General features: G+C 47.4%; 2 protein-coding genes across 8 annotated transcripts in view; both read left to right on the plus strand.

The window, feature by feature from the left end:
• The window catches only part of PLEKHA6 (pleckstrin homology domain containing A6), a 139,063-nt gene extending 136,432 nt beyond the window's left edge, over window positions 1–2,631 (plus strand). For all 7 annotated transcript variants that reach the window (XM_043500494.1, XM_043500498.1, XM_043500497.1 and 4 more), the window contains one exon: window positions 223–2,631. The gene's annotated coding sequence lies outside the window, so the exon portion shown is untranslated. The remainder of the gene's footprint in view (window positions 1–222) is intronic.
• A 9,718-nt stretch (window positions 2,632–12,349) lies between these two features.
• Window positions 12,350–24,389, plus strand: KISS1 (KiSS-1 metastasis suppressor). Its single transcript, XM_038380301.2, has 4 exons — window positions 12,350–12,500; window positions 12,997–13,060; window positions 22,953–23,072; window positions 24,079–24,389. The coding sequence occupies exons 1-4, from the start codon at window positions 12,447–12,449 to the stop codon at window positions 24,387–24,389; spliced, it is 549 nt and encodes a 182-aa protein (XP_038236229.2). The 5' UTR covers window positions 12,350–12,446.
• Window positions 24,390–27,477: the final 3,088 nt, after the last annotated feature.

Genomic DNA, 27,477 nt, shown 5'->3' on the forward strand with positions numbered 1-27,477 from the left:
TGCACTTGTGCAGCATTTGAGGTGAGTGTATCTGGGTCGAATCCTCAGTACAGACCAGGCCTAACAAGGGTCATTTATTTTTTTCAAGAGTGGACAAAAATCCCATTTGCTCCCAAGCGTTCCTACCCTGGGGCGTGATGCAGGTGCAGTTCTGCCACGCTTCCCGGCAGATGGAGGGCTCGGCTTTCTGACTCCTTCTCCCCTCTCCTCTCCTCCCTCCAGCACAAGCCCTGGCTGCTGTGAATACCGTGAAGTTCCACGGAGCCACGTTTTAACACACAAACATGCGCGTCCCGACTCGACAACCAAATCTTTCCCCGCTCATCGCTTTTGGTTCTCCCCGAACCCCTGCCGCCAACCAACGGTGAGATCGTCCAGGACGAAGATGGTGTGCATCGGCACCTGTCACCAAGGAGAACACGGAGCCTTATCTCTGCACCAGTCCCCCCAACTGGCCGTGTACCATCCCGGGAGGAAGTGCCATGGGGGGGCTGCCTGCTGGAGCACAGAGCGGCAGAGAGGCGCTGGTAAATCACTGCTCCTGCAATGATGGACGTTTTGTGTGAGATCTTTTGCAGTCTGGGAGATGGGCCCATCCGGCGTGAACTTCAGGACAGGGGATCTGACAGCTACCCACCAGTCTGTTCCATGGCCGGAATATCTAATCGAGGGGATAGCATCGCACTGGAGGCTGGGGGGGTTTCCCTTTGCTTCCTGCACTGAAATATTTGTCTCCCAAAGCTTGTGTCCTGAAGGGGCTTTTGCATGGGGACCGAGCTGTCGCTGCAGTTTGAGCTTGCTCTTGGCCTCCACCGATGTGAGCACCCTATTTCCATTCTCTGTGCACCTTTCACCTCCCCAGGCCCTGGCCTGGAACGGCTACTAGCATCTTTAATCTCTGGAGCTAGCCACCTGTGCCCAGCCACGTTTCTCCACTCACGCTCATGAGCATCCACGGGAAGGAAGGAGTGGGCATCTGGGATGGACAGATGGAAACAGGAGCCAAGGAGGGAAAAGGCTCCTGGGCAGAAAATGGGAGAGGTTATGGGATCTGCAAAATTAGGATATAGCTGTATCTGTGAAATACTAGTGTTTCCCCTCCCAGGGTGAAGGGTGGTGTGGAACAGCAGGTCTGTGCAATGTATGCGGACATGTAGTAAGGGAATTAGCTGAACGATACAGGGGGACGGGGCTAGGAGAGCCCAAGTGGCTGGTGTTGGTGACCAGACGAAGCCTTGATGCTTTCTGAGGCCAGGAGGGATCTGTTTGCACATAGAGACGATGAGGAGAAAGGGGGACAGGCTTCGGGATATTTTTTTTTCTTGGACCAGAGCAGGTTCTGGATGGTAGCAACAGGTGCCCTTCCTCAGAATTTTGTTTTACCCAGTGCAATGCTCATTTCTTGCATTTTTATGGGGATGGGAGTGGGGTGAAATCAAGAGCTGCTGTCCACATACTTTAATACTAGATTGGGCAAAATACTGGAGAAGTGACTGAGGGAACAGCACTGTCTCGCTATCTATGGCATTTCTAGGGCATCTTATCACCTTGGATCTGAGTGCCCCATCTAATCCTTGGTATCTAACCCTGAACGGCCTAGAGTGGACTAGAGGGGCATTCCCTGCAGTGGTCTTGGCAGGTACCATGTCGATGCTGTCACGGTCTCTTGCCTCCATCCGGAAAGCACTGCCTTGCCCCCAAAATGGAGGGGACACCAGAGTTGTGAGGCCCAAAGGAATAGGAGCATAGCTGGGAGGGGACCTAATCCCTTCTGCTTTCAGGCTAGAAGCCAACTTCTTATGGATGGGACAAGGGAGAAGCTTCGCCATGGACAGGTGATTACATAATCGCCCACTGCAGGGTTGTTGCACCTTTGTCTGAAGCAGCTGCTACTTGAGACATGGGATACTGCACTGGATGGCCCCCTGGTCTGGCAATCCCTGCATAGAGAACAATCCTGCTCTGGGCTTAGGGAAATGGACGAGATACCCATCTCTAACTTCTATGGCTCCCTGCTATATTTGCATCTGGAACGGAATGCAGGCAACTAATACTCATAACTCATGGCACTGAGACAAGCATGCCCCTGAAATTCTTTTCTTCTGAAGAACAGTGAGCTAGAATAGTTCCTCTGACTTTTGGAATGACTGAGATCAGGTGTGCATGGTGCTGAGTCACTGCTGCACTGTCTCTCTTTCACATACCTTATGAGATGAGCCTGCTCTTCAAGATGTGGGTTCCTTGTTTTCTCAATACATTGAGAGAATCATCATCTCAGGGGGACGTATTGGGGGTGATGGAAGACACATAATTCAGAGACTCATCCAAGAGATTGTCTGCTCTTCTGAAGCTTGTCAGAACTACCTGAACCATCGGGGTCTGCAGAATCTAGCATTATTTCAGCACTGCTGCTTCCCAACGGGAACTCATAAGTGAGAAGGTCCATCAAGACCTCAGCTCAGTTCAAGCAATGGTTTGGAGGAAGGAGGTTTCTTATATCTGTCCAAGTTGGTTTCCTTGTCCCTTCTCAAAATTAGGGCTACATGCAGATGCAAATATTTTTTCCACCATGGAGTGGATTTGCAAGTACTCAGCTCGCATTTAGGCACCTAAACACGGGCAAGATTTTTTCATAGATTCATAGATACTAAGGTCAGAAGGGACCATTCTGATCATCGAGTCTGACCTCCTGCACAGTGCAGGCCACAGAATCTCACCCACCCACTCCTATGAAAAACCTCACCTATGTCTGAGCTATTGAAGTCCTTAAATCATGGTTTAAAGACTTCAAGGAGCAGAGAAGCATCCCTCAAGTCAACCATGCCTCATGCTACAGAGGAAGGCGAAAAACCTCCAGGACCTCTCCAATCTGCCCTGGAAGAAAATTCCTTCCCGACCCCAAATATGACGATCAGCTAAACCCTGAGCATATGGGCAAGATTCACCAGCCAGATACTATAGAAAATTCTTTCCTGGGTAACTCAGATCCCGTCCATCCAATATCCCATCTCAGGGAATTAGTCCTATTTACCCTGAATATTTAAAGATCAATTACTTACCAAAATCCCATTATCCCATCATACCATCTCCTCCATAAACTTATCAAGTAGAATCTTAAAACCAGATCTTTTGCCCCCACTGCTTCTCTTGGAAGGCAATTCCAAAACTTCACTCCTCTGATGGTTTAAAAACCTTCGTCTGATTTCAAGTCTAAACTTCCTGGTGGCCAGTTTATACCCATTTGTTCTTGTGTCCACATTGGTGCTGAGCTGAAATAATTCCTCTCCCTCTCCTGTATTTATCCCTCTGATATATTTATAGAGAGCAATTATATCTCCCCTCAACCTTCTTTTAGTTAGGCTAAACAAGCCAAGCTCCTTAAGTCTCCTTTCATAAGACAAGTTTTCCATTCCTCGGATCATCCTAGTAGCCCTTCTCTGTACCTGCTCCAGTTTGAATTCATCCTTTTTAAACATGGGAGACCAGAACTGCACACAGTATTCTAGGTGAGGTCTCACCAGTGCCTTGTATAATGGTACTAAAACCTCCTTATCCCTACTGGAAATGCCTCTCCTGATGCATCCCGAAACCGCATTAGCTTTTTTCACAGCCATATCACATTGGCGGCTCATAGTCATCCTATGATCAACCAATACTCCAAGGTCCTTCTCCTCTTCCGTTACTTCTAATTGATGCGTCCCCAACTTATAACTAAAATTCTTGTTATTAATCCCTAAATGCATAACCTTACACTTCTCACTATTAAATTTTCATCCTATTACTATAAATTTTCATCCTATTACTATTACTATTACTCCAGTTTACAAGGTCATCCAGATCCTCCTGTATAATATCCCGATCCTTCTCCGAATTGGCAATACCTCCCAGTTTTGTATCATCTGCAAACTTTATTAAAAACTTTTTTAAAAAGTGCCCATACCCAGCAGCTCCTGCTGTGATATTGATGGGCAGATTTTCAAAACAGCACTGAAAATCTGGCCACTTATTTTGGTGCTTAAGTGAGTGATGAATTCTTTTGAAATTTCAGTTTTTTGCTAGAATGGAATTTTAAAATTCTCAAATTGGAAATTGAGGCCTACGCTCAAAAACAAGACCAATCTGGGTTGAATATGGGCTTGCTTTTGCACTCCAAAATCTACTTTTTCAAGCGCGAAGCTGTGAAATGTTGCTGTCTGTATGCGAAATGATCTGGTGTAAGGAAACTGACCTGAAATAGAAAAGCCCCAAGTGTCAAGCTGTCCCAGTGTTGCTGTGAATATTATCTGAGCTCCTCTGTCAAGAGCCCCTCTTCCTATGGACTTTCCAATACAGTTAGATGCCCTGTTCTAACATTGGACAGTATTGGACTTTTGCACCTGATTCTGCTCTTACCTACACTGGTGCAAGCCAGGATTAACTCAAATGAAGACAAACTAAATTCAGAGCAGAGCGTAGGAGTGGACAATCAACCTCTGTACCTTATACTAGAGACTGGGGCTTTGTCAATTCTCTACATGGATGAAGAACTGTCTTGTCCCAGCACTTGAAACTCCAGGGGATAATTCTGAAAAAGGCAATGTGATGGAGATGCGCAATCAAGCTCAATCTATTTCTTAGCTTTCTTTCTCCATTGGCCTGATCCTGATTGGTGCTGAGAACCCACATCTCCAGTTGAAATCTAGAGAAGGTGCAGATGCTCAGCACCTCACAAGATTTCTACTTCTTCCCAGCCATGCCACCAGTTGAGTGAAATGGGAGCTGGCTGCCTGCCTGCCTGCTGTAGCCTGTGAATCAATTTTTCTTTCTAGTTTGGCAATACACATAAAATCCAAGGAAACAGAACCTCTCTGCCCAATGGGATCTATCTAGCATCTCCCTAGATTATCTGTCTGTCTATTTTTAATTTTGGCAATACACAAAACGTCCCAGGAGACAGAACTTTCCCCAGAATCAGATCTATGAATCAATCTTTTTCTTTTTCTTTTAGCAATACATAGAACATCCCTGGGGATAAAACAGTCCTGCTCCCATAATGGAATCCCAAACAGCCCCTGTTAGCTCATGAAGCTGGCCCTTTATTTTGCTATACATGCCTTAATATATGTTTTATGGAAATTATACATTTATATAATATATATATATATTTGTTTTTCTCTCCTTTTCCGGGTGGTACTGTTTTGTGCTAACTTTCTCTCTCTCTCTCTTTCTGCTGGGCTGTTGGCATCAGCCGCGCCGGAGAGTTACAAAAGGAGATTCTTTGCCAGTTCATCAGAAAAAAAAAAAAAGACCTATTTAAATATACATATATATATTTTCTGCTTTTATTAAAAGCAAATTTATTTAAAATAAAATATAAAAACTGTAAGTTTTGAGAAATGATGCATTTATTTCCCTGTTACTGAATAGGTAGTGCTCTGTATTCGGCCAGGTCCTCAGCTGGTGTAAATTGGCATAGTTCTGAAGTCATTAGAGCGAGGCTGATTTGCAGATGCTGAGAAGTTAGTCCACTAGGCACAGTATGTGAAGACATATAGGACACTACTCTATTGGGGATTGCAGAGGATGTCTTGCTGGTACACAGCTGTCAATCATGGATCCTTGTGACTGTATGTGGGATTTTTAATCTTGAGTTTCAATGTTACATTTTTACCTCCCTTTTGTTCTTGTGAATGGTTTCTCTGTGATGGTGTGACTAGTACAAAGGGCTATCAGTAGCCCAGCTGCTAATCTCACCAACACACCCGAAGTGTATACCCAAGGGCATAGGCCCCCGGGGAGGATGGTCTCTGCATGGTGGATGTGTCCCCAGATGTGTAAGGGTGTGGCTGAACTGAGAAAAATGCAGCCAAGGTAGGAGAACCCCCAGGACCAAACTGGGGTGCAGGAGCTAAGCAGAAGCAGGAGAGAGGTGGATGGTCAGGAGGATTGTTTCTAGCGGCCCAATTGAAAACCCACCAAAATCAATGGAAAGACGCTCACTGACATTAGTGGCCTTTGCGTCATGGATGGAACCAAGAGACAACCTGGAGTTCCCACCAGTGTGTCAGCCCCGCAAGGGGCTCCCCCTTGACTCTCCAGTCAGTCCAGTCTCCCATCGTGAAGAGGGCTCTCCTGCATCTCAGCTCCAACAACATGGTTTCTAGGGGAGGGTGTTGTACATTTAAGGGAAGGGGTGGGGGAGCAAGGCAACCCCACTGGTAAGCACCCTTGAAAGGCATAGGGATTCCCACGAAGGACACAGGGAGCTCCTAAAAAGAACCTTCCTGGCATTAAGGCATGACCTAGCAGATGCAGAGGGGACAGCGAGGAAACCTCCCCACTAAGCGAATAATAACATAGTGTCTGTGATCAATCCCTGCTACTGTCACTTTAAGAGTTTCCTAAGTTACAAGTTGTGAGTTCTCAGTGGCATGGCTGAGGATCACAATATTGCAGTATTGTGGAACTGTTTTTAATTATTTTAATTTTTAAATGTATTTTGGTTATTTTTCATAACACCTTCATATACCAGCGACTCTTGTAAAAAACAAACAAACAAAAAAAAAACCACAAACAAAAAAATCTGTTTGCATCAAAAAAAGATCTATTTATGCACATTATTTTGGGGGCGTGGGGTGGGAGGAGTGGCAAAAAATTGATTTTTGCTAGTGTTAGACAAATAAAACTATCCAAGAAACAATGTGATGTTGGTGTCTTTCTTTCTGTATAAAAGTGACCTTAGATGACAACTACTATAACATTAGATCGAAGAGACCATGGTCAAATGGCTGTCACATTTCAGCAGCTTGAATTCTTCACACCAATCTTCCCAGTAATTTAGTCAGTGGTAGTTTGCTTTGTAATTTTCCCAACAGCGTTTGTTTTAGATGTAGCTACCAATCTCACACAAGGAAAAAAATGCATTTGTACTTTGCAAGTTTGTATAAAATAAAAATTGCTGGTTTGTAAATAGATCATTTGTTGAGCTTGTCCTTCTTGCAACTATAGCTAGGCGACGGACATGCTTGGATATATTTAGGGGACCGATTTTCAGAGGTGCTGTAGCTTCCATTGACGTTAACTTGAGTTGTGGGTCCTTTATTATAATTGGAACAGATCATAATTTCTGTTGTAAGACCTTGTTTGAGTTGATTAAAACTTTGCCAAACTAACCATTCAGGCTGAAATTTTTCATAATGACTGTCTATCCCAAGCTGATTATTGTTTTAAAGTTTCAGCTTAAAGAGTTTGGCCATTTCAAGGCATGAGGCTGGGGGGAATACATTGCTTTGCCGATGTTTTAAAAAAAAATTCTAGCACCACTGTACTTTGAACGGACGACTTGAAATTTGGGATGCAGGTCGCCATGGAGCAGGGGGAAATTTCACCCAAATTTGGCCAAGTTATGAGCCTCTGAAAATCTCAGTTCACACGTACTCAGTGGAGATAGAGATATGTTGGAGTTTGGCAGGTAAATTCTCCAAAGAGGGGCCCTATGGGAAAAATAGTATATGACCATGTAATTGAAGACTCTATCACACTTTCTACACCAGCTCAGCTGCACTGCCCTCTGGGATAGTTATCCTGGAGTTCCCTGTACACAGCTCAATAGCAATGCCTTCTGGGTGATTTTGAAGGACCTTGTGGGAAACCAGATGGCCACCCAAGGGAACTGTGGGAGGAGAGGCCAAACTCCCACTATCCTCTGTGGAAACTCCAGAGCAAATCCCACAAGTCCCTTGGCTCCAGCATCATTTCCAAAGAGGGAAACTCAAGCAGGGGACTTCCAAATCTGCTGCTCATGAGAGGCAATTAGTAATGAAAAGGTGAGTATGCAATCCATTGCTTAATGGGGATTCTTGAAGGGTAAGAGCTAACTACAGGTTCAGTGGGGAGCAAATCCATACTCATCGGGATGCTCTGAGGGTACAACCCAACTCCAGAAAGCAGTAGGGTGGGATGGGACTGCTCAATGTATGTACATGGGGCAGAAATAGACCTATAGAGGGACAATTGTGAATAGCAAATGCATCTGAGCATTTCCCAATCTCCTTGCAAATGTTTCACAGGCAGAAAAAGAGACCAATTGCTGATGAATAATAATTTTCTTACAAACGATCCCTCCTGTATGTGATGGCTAGAGCCCATGTCTGGTGAATCAGGTGTACAGCACGCCAGAGCACGCTCCCTGTATCAGACAGATTGCAACAGATATGCCTGGCTGTGTACTTAGCCTTGCACAATAAAGATTCTCCATTCGCCATTCAAACGGGGGCTTGCATATGGAGTGAGCGCTCTCTGTTCTGGAGCAAGGCTGTGCAGTAGAAAAGAGAATCCTGCCACAGCTGAGTCACGGGGTAAGGTTTAACCCAGCGGGATATGTGCATGAGGTAGACATTGCTGCTCCTTGGCTCAATAGGTAATAGATTTGGGGTTTGGCAATGAGGCAGTTTTCCAGTGGAAAAGAAATTAGCCACATACTAATTAGAATTAGAGGCAGCAAAGCTTATGTGGCTCAGAAGCACAAGCACGGTCCCTGAGAAGCCCCATTGGACGCTATTTCTAAACGTTCATGGACCAGCAACTATTAAGAAACAAAGACCAAGTTGGATGGTACCACTCAGCACTCTGTGGGATCAGAGCACGTTGCAAGCTTCCATTGAGCCAGTGTGGGACAGGTAAGCGTCAGCTCTCTGGGGCAGAGGCTGTCTTTTTGTTCTGTCTGTACAGTGCCTAGCACACAGAATCATAGAATATTAAGGTTGGAAGAGACCTCAGGAGGTCATCGAGTCCAATCCCTTGCTCAAAGCAGGACCACAGTGAGGTCCTACTCCATGACTGGGGCTCCTAGGCACTAAAAACAATACAAAGCAGGGGAGACTCAGGCCTTGCAAATTCTCTTCTTTCATCCTCATTTACAATGGTGTAGGTCAGATTCGAATCAGGCCCTTGCTAGGCAAGAATGGGCCATTAATAGAGATCTCTGGGCAGTAGGAACAACAGAGTGGGGCAATACAGAACTCTGCTCTCCTAGGTAACAGTGGTGGCAGAATCCCCTGGGGTACTTTTATGCAGAAGACGCTCCGGGTAAGTGACTACAGGCCTGTGGTGGTTTCAGAGCAGGGACCTAACAGTGATGAGTGCCACATTTACAGCTGGGCCTTTTAAGGTGATTGCCACTGCTGGGGAGTTAATGATTTGCGGGATGACGAGGTAGGGATTAAAGACCTTTCCAAGGGTCACTGGTTGGGAGCTCGTGGAAGCTGTGGGTCCGCCCCACTCCCCACCACACCCCTCTCCACACACACCTTGTTTCACTCCAGGCTTACGCCAGGAAAGATGGTGTCTCTCCCGGAATTTCAGAGTGAGTAAGGGAGGCAGCCTCAGGGGGGTTGGTTGTTAAGTCATCAGTGATACTCGGTGAACCTGGAGAACAGCCTGGCTCAGAGGCTGGGGCTTATCTGCTCCGTCCGGTGTGCGATGCTGCCACGGCTGGAGCTCAGAGCCAAGTCTGGGCTGGAGCTGGAGGTTGCTGTGTCAGCACCGGTCACAGCAGATCAGGGAGTTTCAGAGGCAAAGTGAACTACTGTCCTGCCCCTGCCCCAAAGACCCTGAGTCTGGTACTGTCCCTGCAAACCCTGATGGGTGTTTGTCAACACCACAGAAACACCATTCCACAGAAGAGGGAAACGTACATTTTGCAGCTCTGCAGAACCCATAACTCACCACAACTGGCAGCGTCTGCTCAGATGAGGTCTGGGTCTACAATGCCAAGGCCGGGGGGTGTAGATCAAGGGTGAGCTGGCAGTTCTTGAGATTTGGAGTGGGGGAGCCCAGGACTGGCATAGCAGTGGGCTGTGGGTCAGGATGGAGAGGCAATGGCAGAGCTAGTGTGGGAGAGCTCAGGACTGGACTAGCAGAGGGGGGCTGTGGGTCAGGATTATGGGCATTGGCACAGGTGGGGGTGTGTGTGGGGAGCTCAGGCCTGGAATAGCAGAGGGGGGCTTTGGATCAGAACTGTGGGGCATTGGCACAGGTGGGGGGGGGTGTGGATAGCTCAGGCCTGGAATAGCAGAGGGGGGCTGTGGGTCAGGACTATGAGGAATTGGCACAGCTGGGGTGTGTGTGGGGAGCTCAGACCTGGAATTGCAGAGGGGGGTTATGGGTGAGAGCCACTGGCAGAGCTGGGTGTGTTGGAGGTTTGCTGAGCTCTTGCCTGCCCTTCTCTTAGCATTGTTAGTGAGCGCCAAATCTCCCTGCAGAAGACAATAAGTGAGTAACTCATGCCCGGACACACACAAGGTTTGCAGGTGCCTCCTGGGTTTTCAGACCAGCTTCTCATTGCTATAAACCCCCACGACATCCCATCCTTGGCTACTGTTTGGCTGATAAACAAGTTGGAGACCCCTGGGCCTGACCCAAAGCCCACTCAAGGCAATGGGAAGACTCTGAGTGAGTCCAGAGCTTTGGATCAGCTCCATTTTGAAGAGGGTGGGGATTAGGAGATGACCTCTGCCATACGGAAACCACTTCACAGCTTCTCAGGAAATCGTTTTCCTAGTTCCAGCTGGTTTAACATCAGACTGTCTCCTTCTCCTTAGATACATGTAGGGAGAGAAGCGCTCCGAGGCCAAGGTGATGGGTGAGCTCTCAAAAACCTACAACAGATAGAAATTGTCTTGACGTGTTTCTAAATATTTGACGCAACCCACAAATTAAGCTTCCCTGCTGAGGTGGTGATGCAAAGAGGAACCACGGGAGGATTTGGTGACCTAAGCTGGCACCATCCAACACTTCCTTTGTAGTAACTACATTTGGCTGCTGCGCTCCTAATTGTTGACCCTCCATCTGTTGCAGAGATTGGTGTCGGTCTTGTGGGCTTTGGCCTATTTTTCATCCTTTTTGGGGTGCTCTTGTACTTTGACTCAGTGCTGCTGGCCTTTGGAAACGTGAGTACCTCAAAACCTTGACCCCCCCTTCCTTGCCACTCCTGAGGGCAAAATATAGCACTGGGACAGGGGCCCAGACACGACAACCCCTCTGCAAACAGTCACGGCTCCCATGGTGGAGCATGCCAGCCCTTTGGCCCTGTACAGCTTCCTATTATGAGAGGAACAGGGCTAGTCTCTGTTCAAATCCCACTCAGGTTTGTGTGACAAACTTGCTGGGTTTCAGTCCAGCTGTGCTGGTGTCCCCATCCTTACACTCACCACAACTGGTGCTAACTGATCCCCTTGTAGGCAACCTCGAAAGAGAAGCCAAGAATCAAATCACATAGAGACTAAACTACTATATCCCTACTGGGGATGCTCCTTCCCAATCAGGGTTGAGATACATTGTATGGTGCAGCCCCTACCTGTGGGCGGTAAACCGAGCATTTCAGTCTCCAGGGAAGTCAGACCAGCACCTCTCCTCCCAGGCACTAAAGTCCTTCTAAAAGATGTCTTGAATTTACATATAAAAAGAACTAAGGGCTTGTCTACGTGTGGAAGTTCATTCAGATTCAGGTAGGGTGTAAATTTAAAGTGGATTATCTATTCCTGATTAACTCCATGGGTGAATGCTCTTATTCCAAAGTAGTTTAATCCATTTCCAGAGTGGATTAAACTAATTTAAAATAAGGCACTCTTACTCTGGGATAAGAGCATCGGCGCATGGCATGAATTAGGAAGAGTTAATGAGGAATAACTATTCTGGAATAACTCTCCATATAGACGAGCCCTGTAACATGAACACGGTTTCATTCTCATGAAATATCAGAGATGTTTCCCTCTAACACTGAGGGAATCAGCTGGCATCGGAATTCTACTGCAGTCCGTGTGATCTTAGTGGGGTTCTACTGGTGAAACTGTAACAACTACAGTGGGGATAATGATACTGACCTCCTTTGATATCTACTAATGTGAAGTGCTGTGTAAGACCTAGGTATTATTATAACTGAGAGCAGAATTTAGCCCTTCATTCTCTTATCTACTGCATTTCTGTTGTGTGGGATTTAGGCCAGAAATGCAAGCCTGTTTCTTTACTGCATTATTACAGTGGCTTTCTCCTGGAGCTGCTATGGCAGAACTAAGCCTTCTGTGTGGCTTATATGCATTGTGCTTTGTAACGGTTACATGGATTGCAAAAGCAGGCAAGTAGGCTGCTGCATTAGTGTGATGGATGGTGCTGGGTGAGGGGAGAGGGGGATGCCCATGTCAGCAGATGGGATAGACAAGGGTTCTCTTTGATGCACACGGGAAAGAGGAACTAAAGTCGGCGCCCGACTGGGAATGAATGAAGGGAATGTGTAGACCTTCTCTCCTCTAACAAGTCCTGTGCGACTCCATTTCCTCCGCTTAGCTCCTGTTCCTTTCTGGCTTGGCCATTATCATCGGACTGAGAAGGACTTTCAGCTTCTTCTTCCAGAAGGAAAAGCTAAAGGGCACCAGCTTCTTCCTGGGAGGCATTCTCATTGTGCTCCTGAGATGGCCTCTTCTGGGCATGTTGCTGGAGACCTATGGCTTCGTCACCCTCTTCAGGTGACTTGTTCTCTAAATGCCTTTAGTTTTGGCCTTTGCCAATAGCCTTGCTAGGGTAACTGGCAAAACTCCATAGGTGTGGAGCATTGTGGGTGCAAGAGGCTATCAAGGAAACCCCATTCTCATTCCCCTAAGGAATTCCTTAGCAAGCATCCAAAGCTCCCCAGAAAGCCACACAAATGTCACAGGATCAACTCCCTTGTTGTCTGCAAGGCACTGATTTCAAACGCTGTGAGCCAAAAGAAATTCTGCCAGGCCTCATATCCGTACCAAATGCACATGGCCGCCTGTGTACTGGCAACAACAGGAAAAACCTGGCAAGCAGCTGGATGGGACAATATTTCCCAGCTAGTGAAAGCTCATGGGAACTTTTTAGACCTGGGTTTACTTTACCCAGTTATAGATCATGGGGAAAATCCTTCCCCAATCCTAAATCAGCCTAATCCCTTCCTCGGCTTCCACTCAGTGATTAACAATGATCTTTGTTTTGCTCCAGGAATTTTTTCCCAGTCATTTTTGGATTTCTGGGAGCTTTGGGAAATATTCCACTGCTGAGCAAGGTAAGCAGGGCTTTGGGGTTGGATTTCATGCAGAGTCGGGGGCTTTGGTTTTGCAAAGTACTGGCGGAAGATCCCAGTAAGGATACTGGACCAAATTCTGAACTGGTGTAAATCGACAGATCTTTCTTGACATTTCCAAAGCTTCACAGATTTACACCTGCTGAGAATTTGGCCCATTCTCCTCTCACACTGGCTTCACATCTCGTTTGATGTGATTTCAAATGAGTCACTCCCGATTTACAGGTGAAAGGAAGAGGAAAATCTGGTCGAAGAGGCAATTTCATTTCTGCCCTCAGTTACACTTGAATTGTTTGAATGTCTGTGTCTCGCAGCCATAATTTAACACAGACCAAGTGCAAGTTTTTAAGAGTTGGGATTTTAAAAAGTCTTCAGATTTGATGTTCCTTCTCATCTGATGTTAATTCATCCAGAACATCTCTTTTCCCCCTGCTATTCTGCTGCTGACTTCGTTAGCTGATCTTCCGTCTTCTGTAATGATGCTTTCTAAGTAGCAGTAATTCCTCACATGTTGTACAGCTGTGTCACTCACTGGAATCTTGCGTGTTTTCCCAGGATCCTTGCATACCACCGTAGTTTTTGCCTTGTCCACATTTAACTCTAGACTCTCATTGATATTAGAATTGGTCAAAAAATTGTGAAAAATATTTGCACAATTTTTGTTGAAATGTCACCAACAGGAACCGTTTTGACCAGCACTAATTCATAGGCAACAATGTGTATCCGTTTGCCAGAGGTCTGGACTGTATCTTCTGTATAGAAAAAAAATCTTAAACTGTGAATACAGAGTTGCTGAGCAGACGGATTGTACTCAGTAGCAAATAGGATCAGGACTTCAACTGGTCATTCCTTGTTACAATGCCAACCGACTGTCCTAGGGCAAGTCTGGGAGACACTGACACTGTCCTGGACAAACATTATTGAATTAAGTTTAATACCTTTGTGGGTGCATTTCTTCAAAATGCAATTGTGCCTGGATTATTGTGGGATTGTATGTAATTTCTCTAGAAGCCTGACCAATTAAATCTCTGAAAACATTAGGAACTTCAAAGGGCTTTGGAGGACAATCTCTCTGATGTGGCTATCCTGGAAAGTACTTGAGAGGAAGGAAATGCAAATTCTCCCCTCTGAAACCAGCCCTGGGGAGCGAGACCCCCCTCTCTAGTGGTTACTTGCTCCTGGAAACAAAGACCCTTAAACAGTATAACAGATGGACTAAACTTTACCTGAATGTGCGAGTTCTGAATTGAGGCTGAATTGAACTTGTGACCACAGAGGAGCCCCCTCTTTATGGGGTTTTGAAGGACAAATTAGCCACCAGAGCCTGTTGGAGTGATCACTGGGAAGCATATTAGCATGTATGTTGGTTCCTTTTTGTTTTTAATACATTTTCTCTGTAATGCTTTCACTTTAAGGATAAATCAGCTTGCATCACAAGAGCTGTGTGGTAGCTTACCTGTGGGCAGATACACTGTTCTAGTGTCAGAAGAGGAAGCAAGGAGTTCTGCTTAAGCAATCTGTCTTTTGCTGGGAATAGCACAGTGAAGGCAGGGAAATGTTCAGCCTGGGAATACCTCAGTCAGAAGGGGGAGAGACACGGGGCTCCACCCAAGAAAGGCAACAAGCTGGGAAGCCGGAAGTCTGCCCGTGGGTGCCCTTGCTGAATCTCTAAGGGAAATACAGGCGCAGTTATGCTGAAATGCAAGAGTCACCATTATGTTCAGCCCATTGTACAGCACGCTGGAGTTTACTACTGCTGCTAATGAATTATCATTGTTGCAGCTATTCCAGAAACTGGGAGACACCAACTCCTTGGTGTGACCTGGAAGAGTTTCCAACAGCTAGTGGAGATAACGTCACCTGCTATAGACACCCGGATCCCTGGGCAGCTGGCTGTCATTGCACAGACACTAATCTGCAGTCTCTCCAAGCCAAGAGTCACCTGGACTGGACATGCTCTTTTATTGTGTGATGAAAGCTTGGAGCCAACAGATCCTGCTACCAATTAACCCCAAAATCCAAATTGCTCTCAGTCAGATCTGGCTGAGATTCTCACCTTCCCATGAGCTACGCTGGAATGACTGAATTTCCCAAGCCAGATGGTTGTACAAGTTGTTGATTTACTCTTTTGTCAGGTCCTCGTGAGAGTGAAATTGTATGTGGATTAAAAAGCACATCTGAGATGATAATGCATCCTTGTCCCATTAGAAGGACATGCTGCTGTTAACACATTTGCTCAGAGAGTTAATACGTCCCCATTCTGATGGCTGCTCCATACAGGATAGGAGCCTACTACAGCTAGGAGGGAGAGGACTTATTCCTTTAGCTCACATCAGCTAGATCAAAACCAGTTCAGGTATGTGTACACATGCTGCAGTCACACCTCCTGGCCGCAGTGTAGACATATCCTGTATGTGTAGTTCTCAGGAATCATTCTGGACAAAATACCTTATTAAAAGCTCTTGTTCTTTTTAATGGGGGGTTTTTGTTGTTGCTTTTTCCTGGAGAGGGTCAGGAAGAAGTAGGAAACCGGCTTTCCTAGCCCTTGAAGGGCTCTGACAGAAACAAAAATGAATTGGGGAACTTGGCAAGAAGCTGTCAGATTTCAGTGGGTGTTTAAGCACAAAGCTAAAAACAAAGTCATGTCTGATGCCTCCGGGGTGAGATGGGAAGCGATGCAGAGTGTCTAGGGAACATTGAGTCCTGCAAGGCCAATGAGCACCTCAGACCCTGTCTCATTCATATAAATGGGAAAGATCTGGCACAAGAGACACATTCTGATGATATGGTTTTAATCCTGGTTTCGTAATATTTTTAAAATCATTACGCAGCAGGTGCTCAAACTGCTGACTACAATAATGTTCCTCTCTGGTCTCTGAGTCTTAGCTATAAAACAGTGAGCTGCATTCTCTGGCCGAGTAGTCCAATTGTTTACATTGTGCCTTTTGTACAAGCTCAAGGCGCCTTTCTGAACCGGAGTTTGCTCCCACCGAAGTCAGTGGCAAAAGTCCCTCATCACATTAAACTGTACAGGATCAGGCCCTTAAAGGGCATTGTGGCATTCACTACGAAATAAGGTGAAGTCTCATTCCCGGGGCCAACCCACTGATGGCGCCAACTCCTTGAGGCCAGATTCTGCACCCCACTGCAGCATGTTGGGGAATTCTCCCAGTGCAGTAGTGACATAGCTTAGGGGCACGGCAAAAGGGGGAATGATCAGAGTGCTCTGTGCTCCATCTCTTCTGGGCTGCAGAACAGCCAACAGGCAGCCATGCAAGGAGGCCTTAAAGGCCGAGGGCTGCTCTAACTTACTGCAGAGGTCACGTGCACATCTCTGGAGCAGCCTAGGATCTGGGAGATACAACGGAGTTATAAAGCTACCCTGGAGCTCCCCCTGCCTGGACTGCTCTTCCCACGAGGCACAGCACAGAATCTGCCCCTTAGCATGCAGCCGCTCTGAGAGAGGGCAGGGGAAGTTATGAAAACTTCTGTTAAGCCCCATTAACATTTCATGACCTGATCCAGGAAGAGTAAATTAACCTTTTCGTGTGCAATGACCATGAGAAACCAAATGATATTTGGGGCCATTAATTAATAAAGAGCTGCAGAGGGGTAAGCAGGTGGTTGCGGGGGAGAGAACACAGCCGTAGAGAGATGATTACTTCCGATAATTATCTCTCATTTTTTAAAGACCATTCTGCTGCCAAACAGGAGAAAGCTGAGCGAGGAAGAATGTACTGTATTGGAGGCCCAGATGCCAAGCCGATAGCTCATGGCTGAAGTATTGAGAAGTAAGGCATGTTTTTTTCAGTCCACTGCTGGCTGCAGGAGCGTATGCTATGATTAAGCGCTAAAGGACTTCAGAAACAATGGGGCCTCTCTGGAGCCCTCATGGAAGCCACGAATCTGGCTGAGGATATGCGGGGAAGCAGGAGGAGTGAACCCATCCTGTCTTCTATGAGGCAGGTTCCGCAGACCGTGGTGCATGGGGGGAAAGGACAGGCAGAGCGCTAAGCTGCTGCCGGAACAAGGCCAGATCTGCAGCTGGAGTAATTCTGCGTGGATCAGTTGGAAGTCAATGGAGTGATGCTGACATACAACAGCTGAGAATCTGGCCCTGTTACCTTGCATTCTAATGCAGCTGTGATCACAAGATCGCGTCCTTGGTTGAATGTTCTTGCTGACTTTGGGCTCAGCCTTGTCTTAAGCCCTTGCCTGGCTGCCTGTTGGCTGTTCTGCCACCTGAAAAGCTGGAGCACTGAGCACTCTGGTCATTCCCCCTCCCACCCTGTTCTTATGCAAAGGGCTGCACAAGCTCTGTGTCGCCCAGCACTGGGGGGGAGTGGGGGCCAGCAAGGTATGAAGTGCATGGTCATGGGCTAGGAAGCTCCCCAGGACCCCCAGTTCAAGCCCAGCCTTGTTGCATAGGGACAGAAAAGCAGCTACATCTCAGAGCGTTGTTTGGTGGCCCCAGTGCGGAATGAGTGTGTTAGGTCTCAGGCCGGTTCCCACTGGCTGGGCATCTCCATCACAAACAATAGCAACCCTAGGGTTGTCTCAGCAAAGAGGCAGCTGAATATTGAAGCGAGCAGGGGCACTTAACAGCCCTCTTTTGGCAAGGTGCCATGGAGGGCAAAAGGAGCACACGCTCTCCCATCTTTTGCCCTGGAGGGTGCATTCTTACTTACCCTAGTTCTAAGGAGGCCACAAAGCCAATCCTGCTGGCTCCCTTCGTGCAGGTGACAGTCACATCAACTTATCCTGTTATTGGTAAGAGCAGGGCACACAGAGGTGGGCAACTCCCACTCCTTGGCCACTTGGCATTGCCTCTGTGCGGTGGGTCCCTCCTGAATCCCCAGTGCTCCACACCAGTGACCTTCTGCAGCACTGACGGCAGCTTCACATCCAGGATCAACTCCCAGGACTTGCCCGAGTAAGCCCTGGGTGTTGGCTACTAGACTTGCCCCCTGCCCAATGGCTAATGGAGCAGCACGCCTCTGTGGTTCTATAGCTGTGCAATATCTCTATGAAACTGAGATAGCTGCTGAATTCCTCCATGGTCATTCCCAGGGAAGACTTGGGTCTGTGTGATGGGAGCATCAGGTTATGGGCAGCTCAGCTGACTTCCTTGGGAGCCTCTCACTAGAGCTTGCTGTTCCCCCCGCGTGTGCTGTTAAAAGGCTTGTATTCATTAAGTGCATCTCCTTGAGAAAGAAGGAGAAAATGCATGAGGGACCTGGACTGATGCAACTCATTGTGATCCAGGCCCTCTGGAGACTGTCCTGGGGGTCGGCAGGCCATGGCGAATGGTATTGGTTTGTGGGAGCATATCGTTTAACAGCAAGGCCATCCACAATGGAGCTTCCATCTCCTTACTCGGAGGTCACTGTAGGTTCTTTGCTTTGCTTCTTGTGGCCTCGTCAGTGCTAAGGTCATTTCCACCCTATTTTGAGGATGAAAGTGATGCCTAAGCGCTGAGGCAGCACTCTGAACTGGTGAATTTTAGCCCATGTCTCTTTATCCCATAGATTTCTTTAAATAACAAGCTTTAGTGTTAAGCCTCTTAGCTCCTGCCACTGCTGGCTGCAGCCATGCTCTCTGGCATTCTGGGGCTGTCCAGCTCTGAGAATAACATGGGGAGTGAAACTGTTTGGACATTTTCCACCCAACCGTCGTTTGGCTGCAGAATGCAGAAACTGGAGCTTTGCAAAGCAGGGTGAGTGAGCGTCGGCGCCTCTTCTGACGTGACACATGTTTGGGGAAGAAGGCTTGGAAATTGCTGGAACAGCCCGTTGTGACATTCTGTAAACCAGGAAGTTATGCCAGCATAGGTATATTGGTATAGCCTCTGTAGTATAGATGTACCCTGAGTGAAAAGGAAAAGAGTTTAAGGTTGTGGGGGAGCCAGATCCCCAGCTGGTCTAAATCAGTGTAGCCTTGTTGAAATCAATAGAATTAGGCCAGTTTATACCAGCTGATGATCCTGCCCAGAAAGGGGCAAGTTGTGTTCTCTTGTTTAAAGTGCTGTATAGTAAAATTGCACGTCACAGCAACAAGCAATCAAGAGAAGAAGAAAAGTGGCAATTTTCTGAAGTGAAATAGCTGGGAGGGCAGGGGAAAGCAGAGGTGGGTCCAATCCTTGCTGACATCACAACCAGCTCCTATATTAAGGGGGAGAGGTTTATACTGAAGATGAGAGAGATCCAGCCAGCCAGGGCAGCTGCTCACCTCTTCGTAAGGGACCAGAGTGGGGAGAAGGGTCTTATCAGTTGCTTCCCACACTTTGCGCACGAAGGTCCAAGAGCAGCAGAGGTAAGTGGAGGATAAGATCACGTAAGAACTAAGCTGTGGTTCATTTTTCATTTCTCCCCTGATGAAAACTTGGGTTTGCTTTTCATGGAAACTTTTTAAAATTGAAACCCAAATGTCCTGTTTTGCAGGGAAGGGTATGTTGAATTTTGGTCAAGGAAAGAGAGATTTTAAATGGTCAAACTCATCATCATCATCGTCATCAAATAGAATATTATCATGCTTTGTGCTTTGGTAGTAAAAGGACCCCAAGCTCTCGAGGAGTTAGACACTGTTTGATCACAGACAGCAAAATGGTTTTCCGCACCATTGTACAGATGGGGAAACTGAGACACGGAGAAGGGAAGCAACTCTCCTCAAGATCACCCAAGACTGCTGCTAACACCAGTTCTGTTACACCAGGGGAAGCAACACTGAGCATGTACGTAGCCCAGGCTCCCGCCAGCATTTTAAACACCGTGTTGTCTAACCGTGTTCAAAATCAGGCTAGTCAAAACGGAACTTAAAACACTGGTAGCAGCAGGTGACTCCCTATGTTGCTACCACTGATAGATATGAATTGGTGTTAGCAAAAATGGGAATTTTTCAAAATGTCCCCAATGTAGATCAGGCTACAATGAGCTGGGGGTGGAATCTTGAGCTCCTGGCTCCCGTTCCTGCGCTGGTTTGTCACAATAGAACGTTTTGCCCCAAGAGCATGAAATTGCTTTTTGACCCTGCCGTGCGGAGCAATTTGGGGCTAAAACTAAACACTTTGGGTGGAATTCTGGTTCCCTAGAAGTCAATGGCAAAGCTCCCACTGGCTTCAGTGAGGCCAAGATTTCACCCTTTAATGTCTCCCTTATCTGCATGACCACTTGCTCTTACACCTCAAATATTTAAAGTAGTTAGAAGAGGAATTTTGCAGGGATTGTCAGTCCAACAACTTTCTCCACATTTAGAGTCGTGTGTGTGTGTGTGTGTGTATGTTGCTGAGTGGAAAAATGATCACATAAGCCTTTGTTTCTTATGTTTTCTCAAGAACTCCAAAGACCTGGAAAGGAATATGATCTTTCAATCTAATTTGAGAATGTTCTGCATGTCCTAATTACCCTGTGTTTCAAGGCTCTTTTTTTTTTTTTTTTTTTTTTTTTTAGTGTTCGGATCTGCCCTACGTTAGAAGGGGGCATGTGCACTTTGAGGGAATGCAGCATCCTTTTTCTTTAGAAGATAGGGACAGTTTGACGTCTTGTAAGATGCAAGGGAACAATGGCATCCAATGAAGTGAGCTGTAGCTCACGAAAGCTTATGCTCAAATAAATTTGTTAGTCTCTAAGGTGCCACAAGTACTCCTTTTCTTTTTGCGAATACAGACTAACACAGCTGCTACCCTAAAAAAGGGCACAAATGAAAAGGGTGAGCAGCCCTGTTCGTTCCATATAGGCTGTTCTGTTTAGAGAGATACGGAAATGAAATATCAGCTGATTGCTGTGATCCGTAGCAGATGACAGACCAAAGTGTCCCAATCAACCAGGAGAAATTGCAGTGTTAGCCTGATGCAGTAAACTTGGGGACTCCTTAAGATAAGCACATTAACTCCATTAACAGAGCACAGTGAAGGGTCCAAGGACATACGAGAATTCTTTGTGCAGTTTAGTTAAGGGTCCTTATTGCCAACAAAGAGTGCGGGATTGGCAGCCCTGGAGATGAGTCTCTTTATTTATGATGACAGGTTTTAGAGTAGCGGCTGTGTAAGTCGGTATTTGCAAAAAGAAAAGGAGGATTTGTGGCACCTTAGAGACTAACAAATTTATTTGAGCATAAACTTTCGTGAGCTACGGCTCACTTCATCAGATGCATTTGATGAAGTGAGCTGTAGCTCACGAAAGCTTCTGCTCAAATAAATTTGTTAGTCTCTAAGGTGCCACAAGTACTCCTTTTATTTATGATGGCAGTAGCACTTAGAAACCCAGTCCTGGCCCAGGACCCATTGTGCTAGGTGCTGGATAAACACAGAACAAAAAGATAGTCCAGGGATGCTCCAGGAAGCTCACAATCGGAGATGAGATGACAGTCGGAGACAGACAGATAGGAGAGCATAAGAAACAGTCAGAATGGGCCTGATTTTTCCGAGGTGCCAATTTACCAGCAGCTCCCGCTGGCTTCACGTAGGGCTCTGGGTGCTCAGTGCTTCTGAGAGTCAGGCCCAGAAGTTCGTCAGCTACAGAACAGGTACAGTAATGCAAGCTTCCCCCACCCCCCCAGGAATGAGCCTCAATTCTGAGCAGCAGGCGTCACTTCCCAGTGAGAGAATTCAGGCCCATGTTCCATTCCAGCCCGTTGGCTGCGTTGCTACCTTGTTGGCGCTCCGAGCGAATGGAGCCAGCCATGATGAAGTGTCTATGCGGTTAATTGAAGGAACAGGGCTGAGATAGGGCTGTCAGCTTGTTTGGGCCACTGAAGAGCCACAACAGCTGCAGACGGAAAGAAGGATGTCCCTGTGGTTAGGGAGCTGCCTTGGGACGTGGGGCATCCAGGTGCCACGCCCAGTTCTGCCATTCCCTGGGCGCCTTTGGTCTCTCTCTGCCTCAGTTCTCCCTCAGTAACATGGAAATAAAAGACTGCGAGATGTTCAGATCCTACCAATATGGGGGCCAGACAAGTGCCTCAGCTTGAGAGAGACAGGCGGGATTTGAATTCGTGACCTAGACATAAAAGGTGTCATGGGGAAAGGTCTCAAAAGTGTGTAAGTCCCATTTCCAAAAGCAGCTTCAGGCCCCACCAGCCTAGGCCTGGTATGTCCCAAGAGACTTCACCATCTCCTTTTCCTCCTCTCTCCCGGCCACCTGTCGTTTCAGCAGGGAGCCCTTTGTGGCTGCCTTTGGCATTAATCTGCTGCATTACTGGCCCCATCTGCAGGGATGGGGATGTTTTTTGATGTGTCTTTGGTTGGGCTTGCTTGCTGAGCACATCTTTCATCTGACCATATTGATCCCCTTGCTCAAAGGCTCTATGCGCTGTTAGCCACTCCCTGTAGCCTTTATCGCTGCTCCTATAGCTGCTGGCAGGTGGATGAAAGGGAGGGGGGTGGCCGTCCTGCCACCTTTGTCCCTGTTTTGCTTTGTATCCCATCAAAACCCCTCTCTAAGGCGCTGATCCCCCACACATGTCCCGTGCATCGTGTGCTTTGCTTTGTACAGGGGAGCAGCCCCGTTAATTTTGGTGGGAGACAGATGGGGCGGGGAGGGGGACAGGGGGGTGAAGGGTGTCTGAATGCCTTGCATCTTGGACTCAACTCTATAGTCTACCCACAATTCCCTGCAAAAGGGGGAGCGATTTTCAATTTTAGTCAGCTGAGCTTGCCATTTCCAGCAGAGTGATTATGCAGTGATTTCACTGGAGAGCACAGAGCCACCCCGGGTTTGTATCTGTGTCACCAAAAGCAGGCTATAGCCCAGAGACTCTCCCTTTAAAGAGCTCTGTTTAAAGAGCAGAACATTCCTGGAGACTGGAAACCATCTGACCGATTGTTGTTGTTTTCTTCTTCCTTCCTCTGTGTTCTGTTCCCCTTTGTCTGATAATTCAGGTCTGGGCCAGCCCGGGATGAATCCCTTGAGCTCCATGCTCCTGCTTCTCTTCTTCTCCAATGCTCCTTTCGGGGAACCCACAGAAAGATATCTCCCCCTCTGGAGCCCTCGACACACAGGTAGTGCATCTGCCCATGGAGATCCTGCATTGAGAGCCGCTCCCTTGGAATCAAAAGGGTCACGTCTCCCAAAGAGGTTGTGTGAGCTTGGTGCAGAGCCCCGGCACCTCGGGGCTTGGCGGTGCAGAGCCCCGGCACCTCGGGGCTTGGCGGTGCAGAGCCCCGGCACCTTGGGGCTTGCCGCATCAGTTATGAAAGTACAAAAATTGCTTGAGCCTGGGCACCTCTTTCATTACAAATTAAGCACTGCTGGTTATTAATTGATGCCTTGAGGCCAGGAGCCCATTGTGCCAGGGGCTGTACAAACACAGAACAGAGAGACAGTCCCTGCCCCAAACAGCTTCCATGCTTTTAAAAATTAAAAATGTTTTTATTTGGTCGGGTGTAACTGTGCGGGCTGCCCTCAGTCTAAATGAATCTGATTTTCAGAGGTGCTGAGCACCCACAACTCTAGTGAAAGGCACGGGGAGCTGCAGGTGCTCAGCCCCCTCCCCCCACAGAAAAACAACCCCCCGAGGGCTGCATTTTCAGAAGAGCTCAGGGCGAGATTTTAAAATGCTCAGTTGGGGCCCGGTTTTTCTGAAGCGCTCGGCACATAGGATGCAGAGCTCTTTTGACAACAGGGTCCATATTCAAGTGCCTGTGAACTCTTGGGGACAGAGACTGTAGGTCTGTACAGCACCGAACACGTTGCTAAATTTCCAAAGCTTGGCGGGTGAATGTGGGGAGCAGGATGGAGAGGAGGCAAAGAGAGGGAGTTGGGGGAAATGTGAGGGTAAGTTTATGGCAGGCCCTGGACAACGAGAGGCAGCCAGTGAATTCTTTACTATTAGTTGTTTGGATTGCAGTGGTGCATAGGAGCCTCAGTCATGCACCAGGACCTCATGTGCTGGGTGCAGTGCAAACACAGAACAAAAAGACAGACCCTGCCCCAAAGACTTTGCCACTGATGCGTCTGACACTGATCACTTTCCCTCATCAACTCCGTCTGCGCCTGTCTCTGTAGGTGACCATTTCAAACACCTGGCCAGCCCGGCCCACTGGGATCAAGCCATTCCTTGCTCAGAAAGCAAGCCCAGCCCTGGGAAGGCAGAACCGAAATCCATGCCGCCCCTGCTGTGCAAGCCTCAGGAGGAGAGCCAGGTCCAGCTGGGGCAAGGGATCCATCCAGCCAGAAGCAGAGCCATCTCTGTCCTCCAGGGCTCCCCGCTCATGGAGCGGGAGAAGGATCTCTCCGCCTACAACTGGAACTCATTCGGCTTGAGATATGGCAAGAGGCAAGTGGCCACCGGGGAAGCCAAGGTGAAAATATTGTGACGCCAAGGAGCAGCTGGAGCTGGGGGTGAGGGTGGGGGGATCAATTGCGGCAAGTGTAGCTTTACAATGGATTCTCAAGCATTCTCTACTTTCTGTCCTAAGGGTGCAGGAGGAAGGCATGGGGTGGGTTGGAGGGGGATGCGGGGGTTGATATGCAGCATGGCCACAACTTTCCAGAGGGATGGGAGAGTTTCTATTTGGGGGGAGGGAGTCGATCTGAGATACCTCAGGCCTGATATGCAGAGCGGGCCAAGCCGTACCCATTGATTTCAGTTTGATTTGTGGGGTGCACAGTATCTGCGAAAACCAGCCCCAAATCGCCATAAGTGTTGCTAGCCTCTGTTTGCCAGAAACCGGGGAAGGGCAACAGGGGATGGATCACTTGGTGATTCCCTGTTCTGTTCATTCCCTCTGAAGCCCATGGCATTGGCCACTGTCAGAAGACAGGATACTGGGCTGGATGGACCTTTGGCCTGACCCAGTAGGGCCGTTCTTATGAGTTTGGGCACTTAAAAAATGGAGGATCTTCAAATCAGAGGGCACTTCTGAAAATGTTGGCCCCAGAGGCATATGTGACCGCAAGGCTGAAGTCAGAATGAAATTGGTATAGATGGTGCTGCATGAGTAGTTTCTGTAAAGGCTCAAGTGTAGGGACATCCCTGCCCAAGAGCCTGATCTGCTAAGATCCACAGGGCCTCTTTCTCTCTCAGTCCTCGCACAGGACCTGATTCTGAGGAACAGTGACACAGGAAGCTCGCCAGTTCTGTAGCATTCTGAGCAGGGCGTTTTCAACAGCGGAAGGACCCCTGTGGGTCACTCAGATCTCACATTTGGACAGTGAAATCGAACTAGGCCCACAGGGGGCTTGGTTTAGATATTCCATTGTGGAGCCCGCTTCCAGCTCTGAATGTGCAGCATGCTTTTGCATACATTTTCCCTTTGATGCACACATGGCACTTGGATGTCTGGCTGGTTGACTAGCCTCCTTCACCCCCTATATCTGAACCAGTCCACACCTTCTGGGAGTCTCAAACTTTTCCATTGCGTGGCCCACATCTTAGAAGAGAAAGAGTGCCTCCTGGCTGCGTCACATCCCATCCCATTTGCGATTCTGCAGACCACTGTTTGCCCTGTTTGTAGGAACACAGGGATTGCCAGGCTGAATCAGACCAGTGTCCATCTAGCTCAGTACGTTGTCTCTGATGCCTCAGAGGAAGGTGTAAGAAACCTTGCCACAGGATAATGTGGAATAATCTGCCCCACATATTAGGTCTCTAATAGTTGAGAGGAGGTTGGCTTAAGCCCTTAGGCATGAGGTTTAATGTCATCATGTGCCAGCAATGCCCCTCTGCCATGTACATTGGCCAAACTGGACAGTCTCTACGTAAAAGAATGAATGGACACAAATCAGACGTCAAGAATTATAACATTCAAAAACCAGTTGGAGAACACTTCAGTCTCTCTGGTCACTCGATTACAGACCTAAGAGTGGCTATCCTTCAACAAAAAAGCTTCAAAAACAGACTCCAAGGAGAGACTGCTGAATTGGAATTAATTTGCAAACTGGATACAATTAATTTAGGCTTGAATAGAGACTGGGAATGGATGAGTCATTACACAAAGTAAAACTATTTCCCCTTGTTATTTCTCCCCCCCACCCCACCCCCCACTGTTCCTCTGATATTCTTGTTAACTGCTGGAATTAGCCTACCTTGCTTGTCACCATGAAAGGTTTTCCTCCTTTCCCCCCCCCTGCTGCTGGTGATGGCTTATCTTAAGTGATCACTCTCCTTACAGTGTGTATGATAAACCCATTGTTTCATGTTCTCTGTGTGTGTGTATATAAATCTCTCCTCTGTTTTTTCCACCAAATGCATCCAATGAAGTGAGCTGTAGCTCACGAAAGCTTATGCTCTAATAAATTTGTTAGTCTCTAAGGTGCCACAAATACTGCCTTCCAAAATTGTTAGCCTCAATTATAACTCTGTATATTCTTTTTAAACCTTGCTCATTTTTTGGCCACACCCTGTGGCAGAGTTCCGGAGTCCAACTGTGTGTTGTGTTCAAGTGTTTGTTTCCTTTAATCCCTTTAGAATTTGATTGACTGGCCCCTTGTTCTTGTGTAATGGAGCAGGAAGGACCAAAGCTCCTCATCTCCCTACTATTTGTTATTGATTATACTTTTACCATGCCCCCCTCATTCACCTCCCTTTTAAGGAACACCCAATCTCATGGACCTCTTCTTCTCACAGCTGCAGTTGTGTAATGTCCCTGTAGCAACCACAGCAATTGCTCATATAACGCAAAAAGAAAAGGAGTACTTGTGGCACCTTAGAGACTGACAAAATTTATAAATTTGTTAGTCTCTAAGGTGCCACAAGTACTCCTTTTTCTTTTGCGAATACAGACTAACACGGCTGCTACTCTGAAACCTGTCATATAATGCAGTGTCCCTGGGTGTGACATTGGCAGCAAACCTGGGCCCTCTGGCTCTCAAAACACGTAATCAGTGCTTCATAAATAATAGTTACATGGAGCCTGCTCACAGTGCACTTGCCTAGCGTGGATCAGGTGCGCTCAAAACTCCCACTGAAGTCCACAAGGAATGCGGAACCAGGCTCCACATTTGCTGGGATGGGAGCTCTCAGCTCAAGAATCTCTGAACCCTCCAGTGTAGAGGGATGAAGGATTGAGATTCTTCTTCCCCCTTCATTGTTCCCACACGTTGGCTCTGATTTCCAGGGGTGCTGAGCACACAAAACGTCAGCTGAAGTCACTGAGAACTGCAGGTTCTTTTGAAAATCAGGCCCATCCTGGCTACCAAGCCTTTGGCATTTAAATACTCACGCACTCTTGGATGAAACATGTTGTGGCCCTTGGCATTAGTCAGTGTCCCAGCAATTCTCGCAGACCTATTATTGAACCTGATCCTTATTTGGGCTCTACTCACTGATGCCTGAGGATACTCTGAGTAAGGATTCTAGGGATAAGGTCCACCGTAAATAAGTTCCCGGGTGGACACTTGATTGTTCCGTTTGCTAAGCTTTGGGGAAACAAGAAGGGGGAAAGGCTGTTTCAGAAGTCACCC

This window comes from Dermochelys coriacea, chromosome 21 (genome assembly GCF_009764565.3).
Source record: "Dermochelys coriacea isolate rDerCor1 chromosome 21, rDerCor1.pri.v4, whole genome shotgun sequence".
Classification (NCBI taxonomy): domain Eukaryota; kingdom Metazoa; phylum Chordata; order Testudines; family Dermochelyidae; genus Dermochelys; species Dermochelys coriacea.